The sequence below is a fragment of the Lemur catta genome, chromosome 12 (assembly GCF_020740605.2).
Source record: "Lemur catta isolate mLemCat1 chromosome 12, mLemCat1.pri, whole genome shotgun sequence".
Classification (NCBI taxonomy): domain Eukaryota; kingdom Metazoa; phylum Chordata; class Mammalia; order Primates; family Lemuridae; genus Lemur; species Lemur catta.
Genome location: NC_059139.1, coordinates 78,164,332 through 78,180,058, shown reverse-complemented (window position 1 = coordinate 78,180,058; position 15,727 = coordinate 78,164,332). Strand labels below are relative to the sequence as shown.

Sequence of the window (15,727 nt, the reverse complement as noted above, 5' to 3'; positions counted from 1 at the left end):
CCCTCCTGTCAGAATGTTCCCCTGCCTGAAGCCTCCCTCAGTCGCCTCCGCCGTGTATCCTCCTGCTCTCCTCTGAGCCCCTGACGTGCTAACTGCTCTTACCCATCCGTGGCCTGCAGAGCACCCAGCTGTTAGCAGAGCCTCAGAGCAAACCAGTTCAAATCCATGTCCAAGTTCAAAATCATCTGCCCAGCTCTAGAAATCTTCCAGACTTGTAGGAGCCACCTTTTGGCCATGAAGGGAAAAAAGATGGCACCAGTTGGTGCCTACTTCGGCAGCTCTGGATGAGTACTGGTTTTGAGCCGTAAACATAGTGGGATGAAATGTAAAGGAGCTGGGTGGGCTTAAAACAGGAGCTCCCACTGAGCGAACAAGCAGCAGAATCTTCACTGTTTTATTAGGAGGGCCATTATTTTAAAATGTGCTGTTTTATTAAACTTGCACTTGCAGGCTGGGCACAGTGGGTCACACCTGTAATCCTAACACTCTGGGAGGCTGAGGCGGGAGGATCACTTGAGCTCAGGAGTTCGAGACCAGCCTGAGCAAGAGCAAGAGGGACCCCCCCTATACAAAAAATAGAAAAACTAGCTGGGTGTGGTGGTGCTTGCCTGTAGTCCCAAGTACTCAGGAGGCTGAGGCAGGAGGATTGCTTGAGACCGGGAGTTTACAGTTGCAGTGAGCTATGAGGATGCCACTGCACTCTAGGCCCAGGTGAGACAGTGCAAGACTGTCTCAAAAAAAAAAAAAAAAAAAAAAAAAAAAAAATCTTGCACTTACTGATTCTTCATATATGGCTGATTTATAATAGCAATCAAGCAGTGGAAGTTGTGCTTAGAATTCCATAAGTGCAGGACGTTAGTGGAATACAAAGTGCACCTGTGGGTTCATTATCCCATAAACAAATTGCTGAGCCCCAGCGCCAGGATGCCGAGAAGGGCGTAGGTGATGACTGATGCTCACCCAAGGGTTTGAGGGGGGTGTTGCTTGCATAGGTGAGATTTCTTTTACTTTTCTATCATTCCTGTAATGTTGCAAAAGCTCACAGAGAAGGCCTCACCCGGGATCTCACAAAGGCAGAGTGGTGGAGACCATCAGAGCACACTGCAGCCGTAGTGAAAACTCTGGATGCATTTCCTGGACAAGAAACACCTTCACAGAAACGTCTGGGCAAAAAAGCCTGCTATCATCCTCGTGCTGCTCCTCCTGGCAAAACGTAGTCATACTCAAACGTCATACCTGCGGAACATCATTATCTGGGGACACTTAATCCCTAGTTCCACAGGCCTGTGCTCTTAACCAGAGATCATGTTTGTCTTGTGCTCTGCCGCACTCCCTTTATGAAGCACAGGGTACCTCAGCGACATGCGTCAGGGCACAGGCTCTGCGGACCGCCCAGGGTGGGGCCCAGCTCTGCAGGCTGCTGGCTGTGGGCAAGTCTCTCAGCTGGGCCTCCAGTGCCGCATCTATAAAATTAGAATGATAGTACTAACTTCAAAGGTTGTGTGAGAGTGAGATGACCTTTATCCTTGTAAAGGACTTAGAGATAGCAGTTATCTGCTGCCTGGATTTTCTAAAAAATGAGTTATAGATTATGATGATTACCATGAAGGAAATGGGGTGATATGACATACTCACTCTGGAGAGTTTTTTTTTAATAAGGTCAATATAGTTTGCAATGAGTAACATGAAGGAAATGACAAGGTGCTATGATGTCAGAACTCTGGGCCCGTTGTTTAGGTGGGTGGTCAGGGTGGGCCTCTCTGAAGAGGTGACATTTAAGCTAGGATGACAAGGGGGTAGGAGAAGGAGAGAGGCAGAGGCACATCCGGAGCAGAGGACAGGCAGGATTCCAGCCCTGGGGTAAAGAGCAAGGGTGGGGGGTGGGGGGTGAGCCCCAGAGGCCGGGGTCGGTCCTGGGGTCGGTGGAGAAGGGCCTTATAGGGCCGGGTAAGACCACAGGCTTTATTCCAAGGGTAGGGGGAGGGCACTGAAGGGCAGTAATATGATCTGATTTGTCATTTTGAAAACTTCGCCTGGCTGCTGTGTGAAACCCAGATCACAGGGGGGCAGAGGTGGAAGCAGAGAAACCAGTTAGCTGTCGTGGTTACCCAGGTGAGAAAGGGTGGCCAGTGGCAGCAGAAACGGCAAGAAGACGAGATGTGGCAGACAGGGTTTGCACGGATGTGGAGGATGAGGGGAAGCCAGGAGTTAAGGATGACTCTGAGTAGCCAGGCGACAGGGGTTGCCCTTTGCCGACACAGGAGCAAGAGTGGCTTTGGAAGGTGATTTCAAAAGTGATGCTCTGGACAGGTTAAATTGAAGATGCCTGTTAAGGGGAGACGTCAAATAGACAAGTCCAGAGATTGGAGATGCCTGGAGATAAAGGTCTGGAAGTTTTTAGCAGATAGATAGTTTCTAGGAAAATAAATGGGAATGCAGAGAATCAATTAGAGAAAGGGTGAGATAAACATGGTCCAGGCCAAGTCCTGTATAACTGCCCACGTTCAGAGGAGGAGCAGGGAGGGGAGGGAGGGGTGGCTGAAGCTGAAGGAGCAGGCAGGGAGCGAGGACGGAATCCAGGCACTGGAGCCCAGGGGGACAGGGAGTGGCCCCGCCCACCGTGCAGATGGTGCCGAGAGGGAACTAAGAAAGCACATGGCCACATCCCTGGTGACCTCAGCAAGCCATTTCAGTGGAGGCAGAGCCTGATTGGGGTTTAAGAGTTAATAAAAGGTGAGGAGGAGAGAAACCACATATGCAGACAATTCTCTCAGTGACTAATTCCATATAATCAGCAATTATGAAGACATTCCGGGCCTTGTGGCTGCATGGCTGTGACTCCCTGCGGTCTGGTCTGATTACGGCTCCTCCTCGGAAAGGTTTCTGGCGGCCGAGAGCCACTCACCGCCTCATCAGGGCTGGGCTCTCGCCCCATGGCGCCCGCAGCCCCTCATTTGGACTTTGTCTAATCACAGGGTCCGCTGCTGGCCTTTTTATTGTAGGCAGGATACAACCCCCTCCCTGATGGCCCACACAGCCATGCTTCCAGGCTGTCTCGGTACACCAAATCCCACCGCAGAGGCTTGCTTAGCCAGGCTTACTGGCCAGCCACCTTGGTTTGTCTCACTCCTGTGAAATGCCCATGAGTCTGCCTCTTAAATTCCCTGTGTGTTCCACTGCTTAATATTATGTTTTGGTTATGCCTGACTGTGTGCTTAGAGTAAGATCCACAGGCCCTTCTGTGACCAGAAATAGCCCTCATGTTTGGTCAAGAGGTACCCGTCTGGGGTGGGAGGACACGTAACTGAAACACGCGTGTGTGTACGGGCAACTTGGGTTTTCATAGCCCTGTGGTAACCCAGCATTGTTTTTATTTGATGGTATAGGTGTAAATTCGTGAGTTCCTTTGCCACGGGGAATAAAAGAATAAGGAATAGATCATGCAATTCTGGCCATTCTAGAATGCATTACTATTGAGGGGGCATCGGGAACACGTAGTGTTTCATTTTTGCTTCTCTGCCGTGGGAAGCTTAAGAAAGTGCTCGTTTTCGGCCTTACTATCTTATGTAACACAAACCCTGCAAATGCTTTACTGAAGGCCAAGCAAATTTAAGTTAGGAACTAGGAGGAGCAGGACATGAATGGTTGAGGTTTCAGAGTGACTTGGATTAGCAAGCTGTGGTTCTTAGCATTTTCCAAGTTATCCTTTGCGGATCTGAGGAAGCTGTAAACGTTGGGAAAGCGTGCCCCATGCGTGTGACTCTGCATATAAATTCAGGGAGTTGGTCCCACGAGCACCCGCAGCTCATCCTCAGGCCCAGGTGCTTAAGTCGTCTGCCTTTCCAGAGTCACCTGGTAAGAGGCGGTGGGGGTGCTTGTTCAACTACAATTCCTGGGTCTCAACCCAAACCCACTAAATAGAATCCAGGGGAAAGAGCTGGTAATATTACTTTAAACCAGGGGTCCCCAACCTATGGTGAGTTGTATAATTATTGCATTATATATTACAGTGTAATAATAATAATGGCAATAAAGTGCACAATAAATGTAATGCACTTGGATCATCCCCAAACCACCCCCTCCCCCACCCCACCCCTGGTCCGTGGAAGAACCGTCTTCCATGGAACAGTCCCAGGTGCCAAAACGGTTGGGGGCCGCTGCTTTAAACAGGTGCTCTAGAGCAGCACTGCCCACTAGTAATATAATGAGAGCCACAAATGCAAGGCACATATGTAATTTTAAATTTTCTAGTGGCCACATTAAGAAATGTGAAAAGAAACGTGAAATTAGCTTTAATAGCATTTAACCAAATACATTCATAATATCTCAACATATAATCAATATTTTAAAAATTATTAATTAGATACTGTACTCCTGTGTGATGTCCTCAAATCCCCGTGCGCGTCTCACACGCACGGCACACCTCCTTTCGGACCAGCTGCACTTCGAGCGCTCCAACAGCCACCTGGTGGCAGTAGCTGCCGTGCTGGACACACAGGTCTGGACAAGGTGTCACTTGGCAGTGGTTTAGCATCTCTTGGCGCCCAGAAGAGTGATGCTGCAGCCATCACTCTCTTGCTGGTATCTGCCTCACTCAGATGAAACGGGTGAAGAGGTGTGGCCTGTCTTTGTATCTTTGAATAAATGGGCTTGGTGCTACGTACGATTAGCTCTTTCCCAGAGTTTCTACCTGCAGTTCGCTCCCCTCTCCCTTCCTGAGGCCAGGGCAGTTCCTGGGGGCAATTCTGAGCTCCCAGCAAGGGCTACTCCCGTCCCCTCCCCCCAGAGAGGTTGGGCAGGGTCTGTAAGAGCCTCTCCTGCCCCCCCCCCCACCGCCGGGCTTCTCTCCTCCTCTGGATCTTGCCAGGTTCTCAGGGTTCCCTCGGGTCCCCTAAAGGCCTAGGCGGGGGAGGCCTAGGGGCCTAGGGGAAAGAGGCCCCTTGTTTTGCGGTAGGACTGGGATTTCCATCCCCTCCCTGCCGGGGGTGGATGTGACGGGGGAGGCAGCGATGGTGTTACTCTGAGTGAAGATTTTTGTTGTGAATTCTTACTGAGTTCATGGCTAACATTTTTAATTCTCTTCACAGTTCTCTGCTTTCCTTTTGCTCTGTTAACATTAGAATGAAAGATAAAGGACTCTAAACTGTAACAGAATGTAGGACAATTTAGCCAGAGGGAAGGGAGCTCTCCCAGCCTCCCCTCTGGAGGCCCAGAGGAGGGGAGCCGCCTCCTGCCATTCCCACTTCTGGTAGGAGATGCTGCCGCTCTCAGATTCCAGTCAGAATTGCAGCCAGAGCTGAGAAAACTCCTGGGTGGCTGCTAGAGCCCAGGAGAAACACATTCCTCAGCAGGGGTGAGCTACTAGAAGGCTCCCACAGGCCCTCGGGGCTGCCAGGCCCGAACTGTGAGCAGGTTGCCAGGCTTCCTTTAAAGATCGGTCCTCTTCCATCCTCTCTCACCGAAGCAGGCCTGGATCTTTGTGTCTTAGTTCCCTTCCTCATTACCTGGTTTGGAGAGCCTGACTTGCCCTCACAGTAGCTGGAGGCAGAAATTATATTAGATATTTGAAAAGTCAGGAAGGAAGAACCAGGGTCTGAACCGTCTGGGCACCTGAAAGGCATCTTCCACCCTGTGGTCACCCTCCCATCACCCTTGTAGAGAACTCCAACTCCCATGCTTTGCAGAAAGCATCCAAAGTTGTAAAAATGCCAAGCAGTGCAAAAGCGAGTAAAGTAGAAAATGAAACCCTTCTGTCGTCATCTTCCCGTGAGTTAACAGAGTTTGTTTAGCCTTCCAGTCTATTATATCGGATATTTACATTCTGATTTTGTTATTTTTACAAAAGTTATATCCTATAGAACTCACCCTTTTCGCTTAATGTGGCAGATACTCCCTCCATGCCAGCGTGTCTCCATCTGCATTTAAGTTTAAGTCGAGCAGGCCAGCACCGAGGCAGGCAGGGCTGCAGTGGAGACAGGGTTGACAGCAGTCATCGGAGAGACAGGAGAATTTCTCAAAATCTGCCTCCCTGAGAACTTGAGAGACGGGGGCTTTTAAAGACAGTTTGGTGGGCAAAGGATTAGGCAATTGAGTTTGCTAACTGGTTATGTTTGGGGCCAAATTATAGGGGTGAAGATATCATCTTCTTATGTGGAGTCAGTTCCTGGGTTGGGGTCACAATTCCAGTTGAGTCAGTTTTTCCGTATGGGCCGCAGTCTGGGTGGGTCAGCCAGTCCACCGCAACCCGGGGCCTGGAAGACAACTCAGAAACGACCTTTAGGTTTTGAAAAGGTCACGTTATCTGCAGAGAAAGTTAAGAATCTTTTGTCCACCAGCTGTGACTCCAGAATAGCAATCACAGAGAAGCGAACTAGGGGACAGTGGCTGATTATCATCATTCTCTTTAGCTAGGTCTGTGCCTTCACAGTTTTAGGCCCTGACCACGGTTCTCACCTCATAATCCTTTGCTGATTTGTAAAGGGTGGTTTCAGATACACTTAGTCCCCTGGTTGTTTCCGATTCTTGATTATTATGACCAATCCTGAAGTGAATCCAGCTGTAACTGATGCACCTTTAGGAACCTGTGCTCATGCTACCTCTGTGAGATAAATGCCTAGAAGTCAAGTTGCTTAATCAAGGCATGTGTTCATTTCTTATTTTGCTAGATACTACCGAATGGCCTTACAAACCAATCATGCTGACTGACATTCCTCACACTCACAGTGAGTCCTTTCTAGAGGAATTCCGTCCCTACATCCTGGTTTCCCACTATTTCCCAAGGAATCAAACACAGTACCTTCAGGGAGTTGATCTGAAGCTGTTCTAACAATCACGAGAAGCTGTCACCCAGGCACAGGCAAGGTGCCCCTGTGCTGGGGATACATTGGGAACCAAACCCAGTGAGGTCCTTGCCCCTCTAGAAGCTGACGTGCAAGTCAGCTGCAGTACAGACAGTGACAGCCTGTGCTTAGTGTGGGACTATGCAGAGTGCGGTGACAGAGGGACCTCAAAAGGGAGGCAGGGTGTCGGGAAGGCACTGATAATGATTCCCCGCCTGGGTCTTGTGCTCTTGTGGGAATTACAGGAAGACAAGAAGGTGAGTGGACACTGGAAACCTCCCTTAACTGACTCCTCCAAGTCGATTATTAATAGCTTGGGGTACTGAAGGGCCCATGGAACTCGAAGCTGCTTCCGCTGCGGAGTAGGGGTAGTCAAATGTGCAAGTATAACTTAAGTACTTTAACGGGAAACAAGGATCTTTAAGAAACAAGAGTATCACTTCTCCCTCTACCACTACCATGTTCGTTCGTTTCAGTGAGCAGGGATTTGCCCCAGGCAGGCAGCCCAGGCCAGACAGGTTCTGTGTCGCTGAATCCCTGGTGGTTCCGGAGATGCTTGAACATTTGGAAAAGGGTATGGAGACCACGAGGCAGGTTTGCAGTCAGGCTGCACTCATCGCTGAGGATGCCAATAGCAGAGAGGAACTTCTATAAATAGATTGGCTTCGTTTCCCTACCTGGAAGACTAGAAACAGAAATTCCTGTCTTGCTCCTTTGTGACACATACAGGATCTTTGAAGGGCCCTCAAATAAGCCTTTGAGAACGCAGTGGTGAGGAGGTGTCCATCCATTCGGGGACAGCAGTGCTCTGAGCCCTTTCGTGTCCTTTCCTCACCCTTGACTTTTGACTTTTTTTCACGCGAACTCTTCCCCCCTTCCTTTCTGCCACCGCTTCCAGGGTAGCAGCCACCTCCACTATCCTCTCAAGCTGCTTACTTATGGCATGTCTTGTTTCTCTTGATATAGAGAAAAGAAGTTGAAGGCCAGAGTTCAGGAGCTGGTGAGCGCCTTGGAAAGACTCACTAAGAGCAGTGAAATCCGCCATCAGCAGTCAGCGGAGTTTGTTAATGACCTCAAGCGCGCCAACAGGTAAAAAGCTCCCCGGACCTCCCCCATAGTACTCAGACTGATGCCCACAGGTAGGCCCGGCACCAGGGAAGACATTTCCATAACTCCTGGGAACCAGCTCTGGAGAGTGATGAGTCCTCACCTGCCCCAGGACGTCCCACGGAACCCTAAGAAATGCTCAGTAAAGATGGGTTCTTTGGCCAAATGCAGCCTATGTGGTCTCTTGATATGTCATTATAGTGAAGGTTTTGAGACTCCATACAATAAAAAGTCTGTGTTTAAGCCAATGTTTTCCTAACAAAATTGGCTACAGAATCTTTTATTTGGGCAATGCTTAATATCCAGTGGAATACTTTATTTTTAAGAGAGAGAGTCTCGCTCTGTTGCCTAGGCTATAGTGCAGTGGCATCATCATAGCTCACTGCAACCTTGAACTTCTGGGCTTCAAGCGATCCTCCTGCCTCAGCGTCCCGAGTAGCTGGGACTACAGGCACATGCCACCACACGTGGCTGATTTTTCTATTTTTTTGTAGAGACAAGAGTTTTGCTTTGTTGCGCAGGCTGATCTTGAATTCCTGGCCTCAAGCAATCCTGCCTTGGTCTCCCAAAAGTGCTAGGATTACAGGTGTGGGCCACCATGCCCAGCCTGGGGGAACACTTTAGGAAACACCACTCTAAGACAGTCTCAAGACTTTTGGGCTCAGAGCTCCTTTATATTTGTAAAGAATTGAAGACTTCTTTGTTCCTGTAAATTGTATCAGTACTTCCCATATTAGAAACTAAAATCAAGACAAACTTTTTAAAATTTTTATTAATTCACTTACAAAAACAAATTCAGTACACATAATACGGAGGGCATTTTAATGCAAAATAACTTCCCAAAAATAACATCTGGTTTAATAGAAGACAGCTGGGTTCTCACATCTGCTTCTGCAATCAACATTATCTGGAAGTGTATCTAGAAAACCTGGCTTCATGCAGATCTGTACTTGCAAATAAAAGAGCAAGACCTCACAAAAACCCCTTGAATAGATTTTAGGGGTCAGATCCTCAGGCCACTTGGAGGACTGCAGCTATAGGGGTAGTGGCCGTACATGGAAGGGATTTGGGGTGCCATTTTCGGGGAAGAGGGTCATCTGGACTTACCTGGCCTCACTCCCTGCTCTCACGCCCGGGCTATGGTAGGGACAGTTCAGAGGTCTATATTGTTTGGCTTGGCAGCAGGAGCTTACAGCCTAAGTGAGTGCTCTGAATCCTGCCAGCCAAAGCATAAACGGAATTCTGGGCAAAATGAGCCTCTCTGCCCTCATCCTCGGTGAGGGCGGTTCGACTGCAGTGCGTCAGCAACATGCTTCTGTAACTTACACTTGACCATCTGTTGTAAGTAGCCCTGGAGTAACAGACAGACATACTATCTATATTTAAATACCAGATTTCTGGAATTCACCTACTTTCTTCTCTATTTTGGACTTGGCCAATTTGGATAGTTGGTTTGACTCTTAGAACTATTTCTGAGAGTGACAGCCCCCAGCAGTCAGGCTGGATTCATCGTGATTAAGGTAACAGATGAGCAGCCATTGAGTGTGCTGTGCCTCCGCTTACTACTTGATTTCAAATTCTTACCGAAGAGGCTGAACGCAGTGGACAGGACAGTTGTGTGTCTTAATACTACTCAGGGTGAATCTTCATTCTGATTTCCCTCCTCTCCCACATAGCAACCTGGTAGCTGCCTATGAGAAAGCAAAGAAGAAGCATCAAAACAAACTGAAGAAGTTGGAGTCGCAGATGATGGCCATGGTGGAGAGACATGAGACCCAAGTGAGAATGCTCAAGCAGAGAATAGCTCTGCTGGAGGAGGAGAACTCCAGGCCACACACCAATGAGACTTCACTTTAATCAGCACTTGGGCACCAAAGTTCTGCCCATGGGAGCTAAACTATAGCAGGCCCCAGAGGAGAGAAGGGCCCCGAGGGACAGAGTATCTGTTGGGAGGAGGAGGAAAGGTAAGGTTGGCAGGTAGCTCAGCACTTGGACAATGGAGTGCCCCAGACTCAGCTCTTGGGGTAAGTGGCCCTGGTGACACAATGTGGACTGTACCCAGAAGTTCCTGCTCCTCCCCCACCCCGGACCCACAGCGGCATGTAAACGTGCTGTGTGCCTGCTCTGCTCCACACTTGAGTTCCCACTCTCCCTCCTTTTCTGGGCTAGAGGCTGTGCATCTGTGGGATCCCAGGCATTTGTTTTTATAAGATTTTCCATTCTATTCTCGTTAGCAGAGTGGGCTTATCTTCTGGCATCCACAATTTCTCCTCTTTCCTCCCCCCTCAGGGGAAAACTGACACACATTCAGGAGTCTGTGTGTGCCTCCAGCAACTAGGACTGGTGATTTGCTTAATGCAACAAGGCTTTGGTTTTCAAGACACATGTATCAACTCTTAAGATATGGCTGCCACACACAGGTGCTCTCTGGGAGTCACAGATCATGGGCAGATGGTACAGAGGTGTTATAGTTCCAGATACACTGAAGTTACAAGCAGAGCAACACCAGGGCTGTGCTGGAACAAATCTGTATCCAGAGAATAAAAACTTCCTTCAACTTCCATTTTTGGAGGCAGGGCTGAGAAGGGAGCTCTCTTGTGATTCCAGGATTTTTCCCTCCCAGTGGAGCTTTATTAATAGCCAGGACGTAGAGCTGAGAATCCTACTGATACGTGTAGTGGAAATAAAATTTTATTAAGGGTTTCTTCAAGAGCAGAGAAGCATTATCATCACTTGCCACCCCAGGGTACTACCTAATTGCTGTTTTGCTGAATCAAAACTCGTCCACATGAGTATCTTTGTATTGCTGAACCTGTCTCTAGGTACGGGTGAGAGGCTGTGCATTGTCAGACACGGAGGAGGTAATGAATGTTTTGCAAAACTGATCCACCTATTTAAGAATGCTACTGAACCGCACCAAGTTCTAGACTTAACTCCTGCTGTCACGAAGGGGGACAGGGTAAGGGAATGGTTGGTAAGGTCTCCTTTCTTTCCCCAGATGGTGACAGTTAGCATGTGGTGCTTACAAGGTTAAATTTCAAGCAAAATGCTAACAGGGCCAGGCAGGACCAAAGTATCTGAACATAAATCCATTATTCCTTTTCTACAGGAACCTTCACTGTTTTACCCCTTGTTTGTCTTTCAGCCCAACACTGATACACTTAAAGGACCACTTTCTGGTTTTTTAGTAGCACTAGAGAATCTACCCAAGCTTCCCTATGAGAAATATATGCTAGTGCCACGGTTAACTACAAATTAAAGTTTCTGCTTTTGACCAGGTCACTGTAGTAGAGTCATCGGGTCCATAAGCTTTGGGTGGGTCTCTTCAGAGAGCATGATAACAAATTCCACAGCCTTCTGTACAATGGGGAAAGATACTCCCGACACCAAACCAATTGGTATTAGTCTGGAAGGACCAACTTTTGGGTGCTTTGATCACTGTGAAAAAGCCCACTGGCTTCTATCTTTTGGTCAAAGTTAATTCCTGTAAGTGACTTTTTAAAAAATTAATTTTTACTCATTGGATAAAGTTGCATTTTGTCATGAGGAAAATGTTTTGGCTGAAAAGTACATGCAGAAAAAAATGTGTAATAGATGAAATCAGTTTTCACCATTTTTCCAGCTTGCCTAGGGAACATTCTCCCCTGAACAAAGTGGGACATGCATGGCTCTCTCTTTTGTGATTGAACAGGTATCAAAATGGACAGTTTTCCATTTGCACCACTCCCTGTAGCTGAAGCAGGAATGAAATCCTGCCTGCTGACTTCTGCCTCCATTCTTGTGGCAGGTAAAATCAGAGAACCCACCCTTTAGGCCCTGTAACGTCTCCAGACAGGAGAGGCCTCAGCTCCCGTTATGGGCCCCAGTATTACTCATCCTACCTGGCCTTAGTGAGTTTATACGTCAATATAATATTTTCAACCATGTGGTGATCTCGGTGAAAACTATTTCCCAAACAAGTGTTACTTCTATAAAATCTGTAAAATAAAAAAGCTATAAAATAGTTGATTTCCTTTTCTTGTATTTTTCAAGTACTCCCCAAGACATAATCTTTGTTGAAAGTGAACTAGCAGGCACTTGGTTATGCTAATCGTGGGAACTACTGAACTGTGCAGATTAAATAAATGACTGCAGATGCCTGGGTAATTTTCCTTTTTCTGTAGAACCCGGCTCTACTTTATTTCTCTCTAAATAGGAGCTGGTTTACATCAGCATCATCTCCATCAGGGGTAAACAATGATCTTGATCTTAACTTTTATGAAGTTTTTAAAACCTTCAGAATTTCATATTTTTATTTTCTCCAGTTTCCTAAGTGGTTACCCCTTTTAGACAATCACCTCCCCTGTTCAGAGTTTAGTCTTTGGCTCTTGGAGAAATGGGCATGGAGCAAAAGGATCCATTTCCCAATTCCCTTGAAATATGTTTCCCATTGCTGAATTGAGGCAAATAAAACCAACTAGGCAGAGAGACTGCTGTCCATAGCTGGAGTGCCATTAGTGCATGAGCCCACCAGCTGGATCTGATGTTCTGCCAAACCCCAGAGGTACCAGCTACCAAAACTGCCATGGACTTGTAGGCAGTAAGATTCCTTAAAGTTACTTATGATTAAATATACTGTGATCAGATAGTTGAGATTTTTCACACCATCCATCTCATGCTTTAGCCCCAGATGGACACTAGATATTTTATCATTGCCAATGGAGGTAATTACCTGTTTCATAGTCACTCTCATCTGCTGGCATGTCAGGTTTCTGAAGTTAATGTCCATGCTGTCTGAAACTGGAATGTTAGGTTAATAAAAAAAATTAAGTGCCAATTAAACATAATTGCTTAATTCTCCTTTTAGATGCATGTACTTCTTACTAAGTCTTCCTCTAAGCCCTCAGCAATATCTTACCGAGAGCTCAGAGAACTCTAAATCAGAACCTTGACATTTTACAGAAAGGCAGTCCAAACTAGAGCCTATCAGCTTTTCCTTAAAAAGTGTTAGGATGAGGGGGTAGTAAGGATTTTACCCCCCTAAGGAAAACCTGAAACTATTTGAAAGTCTTCTAGTTCCTAGCTGGATCCAGATTAAAGTAGAAACAAAACAAAGAAAAAATGCCCCATAGTTATTACCTGACCAAGACTAGACTGCCTATGTCACTGGCATGAATTAATTTAGTTGCCCGTTCCCTTCTAAAGGTGCTTCCTTTAACCCACAAAAATTATCCTGCAATTATTTTTTAATTCTATCATCTCATGCTTATGTTTTAGATGTGATATCAAGACTATAGAAGACACCCAAACTTTTATTAATAATTTAAGTGTCCTTTTTCTCCATAAAGCTTTAAACCATTTGCAAACGCATAAATAGGAGCTATCGCATTAGTTCTATGAACTACTTATAGCTTCACCTACTCCTGGATGCAGGAAACAGAACTATAGCAAGTTCTTACAGCCCAAACGGAGAGAATTCTCTAAGGGGTGAAATTTCTGCGTTGAACTTAATTAGGGTGCAGCCATACAGTTGCCAAGGTTTTGCAGGGCAGGGGACGCTTAAGTCACGTTTTGTTTTTTCTGCAGAGGGTGACAGCTTTGTAGAACACTATAAAAATTTTCAGGAAAAAAAAAAAATCATACAGCAACTATTTTTCTGTTTATCCAATGGAACAGCCTATTTGACAAGGAATAATAAAACATCTGACTCACCTTTGACTGAGGCTTGCAAACTCTATAGAGTTTCTAGAAGAGGCATAACCTGTTCCAAAACAAAAATTATGCCTTTGCTACACAGTTCTTGAAGTTTATCTAAATCCTACTCTAGTTAATTGAAACCTTGTATTTGTATACAGGTCAGGTTAAAAACAAGCTCTGAACCTATGGCCTTCAGAAGTACCTTCTATTATTTCACATACTTGAATTAGTCTCTAATACGTTTGTATTCACTAAGACAGATATGCCTTTGGCTGCCAAGAACTAACTTTAGAATTGGAAACAGAATTATCAATTAATGTAATGGTGACTGCTGTCACCACAGCATCCCTGAGCACTCCATGGGTGTTAAAATAACAAGTGGGAAAGAGTACAAAAGCTAAATAGCAGCTGGTCATGTACTCTTGTTTTGCTAATACCTGGGCAGAGAAACAGGTTCACATGCAACCATTACATTTTTGGTTAAGAATTATACTGGATAAATTCTCTATCACACTGCATCTGAGTGAGATTTTGCATGGGACCAAGATAAAAAATTATTCCGTTCCAGAAACAGCAACTGCTGTTGGATAACCACACTCTTCACTAGTACTCGATCTTTCCATAGTTACTCACCTGCTATTCAATCTGAAATATCAGCTCAGCATAACAGCATAAGTTATATACAAAATTCCTCCACATTCACACTGATGTCCTGGGTTAGTAGTTCTTCCTCTACTGCTTTTGCACTTTTTACAAATCAAATTCATGTGGAAAATGTTCTGTTTGTAGAACTCACAGTATTCACTTATAGTGCTCATGTCAGGACTGCCAAGTGAGTAAAAGCCCCTGATAATCTGCTTTTGTTTGAACCTAATGCAAAGAAAATGAAACATGCTCACTTCTCTTCTACTCCTTATCAGTTTTTAGACACCTTGTCAAGACTTATTTACTTTGCATGAGATTTAAGTTTTCTATTTGAAAATGTCCTACTTTTATACCACTTGAATTATTAGAAAAACCTGCTTGAATGTATTGTCAGTTATTAAAGCACATGTGATTAAGTTTGCATTTATCAGTATTGTTCTGTTGTTTGTATTGAAAGTCTCATTTTAAAGTTGCTACTTAACACTGTACTATACCTTGTAATTTTTTAGATTTTTCACTTGTATGCTTTAACTGTTTCCAGATGCCTTTAGTTTTAGCTGCTGTAAAATAGCTACTCTGTTATTTGATATAGAATTGTTTTTTTAAAAACTCCATTTATTTATACAGAGACATTTATAATATTTTACAAACATTCTTATATTCTGAATAAATATTTCTAATTCCATGGTGTACTTTAACGTGTTAATTAAAGGGTAAGGTTGTCCTCCTTTTAAACTATTTGCTGGTCATACATACAAATATCTAACCATGATGCTTACATTAAGTCAAGAGCCCTAGTCAAAGCAGGGGGGCTAGAACTAAGACTATATTATTAGATCAACAGCCAGAGAAACCTCACTTATGGCCAATTTTTATTTGGCTACTTACTCAAATTCAGCATAAATGGGACGTTATCTATCGAAGGACTTTTTTTCCTTTTAAAGATCACTGAAATAGGGAACCCAAGAACTGGAAGTCTGAGGAAGTCATACATGACTGATTGATAGAGCAAGAGGCTTTGCAACATGTCTGTAAGGGGAATATTACAATGCTGTCAAGTTTTCGTTATGGAAGCAAAGTACCTTCGACAATAAGAATATAAAACATCTTGGTCATTCTCCATTTTAAGATTTTAAATAAAAATTACTCTTATATAGCTGAGGCATCAAACAGAAGAGGTATTTCTTTCTCCCCTGAGATCCAAGGACAAGCATTCCTATTAGTAAACCTGATTCTAGTACAAATTTAAGAATTTCTGGATTTTATATATCCAATTGACATCTCAAGCCCTCCACTATAACCTTGCTTTAAAGCAACAACTACAACTTAAATGTCTGAAATAAAGAACACATACCAGTTCTTTATTTTCACTTCTGCAGAGACACTATGCTTTTTTGTTTTTTTGAGTCAGGGTCTCGGCTCTGTCTCCCAAGCTAGGGTGCAGTGGCGTCGTCACAGCT

General features: G+C 45.3%; 2 protein-coding genes across 6 annotated transcripts in view; one reads left to right on the top strand and one right to left on the bottom strand.

Moving 5' to 3' along the window:
* Nucleotides 1-14,952, top strand: part of MCC (MCC regulator of WNT signaling pathway) — a 331,241-nt gene extending 316,289 nt beyond the window's left edge. For all 3 annotated transcript variants that reach the window (XM_045566234.1, XM_045566236.1, XM_045566237.1), the window contains 2 exons: nucleotides 7,806-7,928; nucleotides 9,623-14,952. In XM_045566234.1, coding sequence (XP_045422190.1) covers nucleotides 7,806-7,928; nucleotides 9,623-9,803 — 304 coding nt within the window. In that variant the 3' untranslated portion in view covers nucleotides 9,804-14,952. The remainder of the gene's footprint in view (nucleotides 1-7,805; nucleotides 7,929-9,622) is intronic.
* Nucleotides 8,731-15,727, bottom strand: part of DCP2 (decapping mRNA 2) — a 53,186-nt gene continuing 46,189 nt past the window's right edge. Inside the window, exons 12-13 of one of the 3 annotated variants that reach the window (XR_006738627.1) lie at nucleotides 12,658-12,725; nucleotides 8,731-9,637 (exon numbers count right to left, since the gene is read on the bottom strand). The gene's annotated coding sequence lies outside the window, so the exon portion shown is untranslated. Of the gene's footprint in view, nucleotides 9,638-12,084; nucleotides 12,726-15,727 lie in introns of those variants that run through there. The other 2 variants (XM_045566239.1, XM_045566238.1) reach the window with 2 other exon arrangements.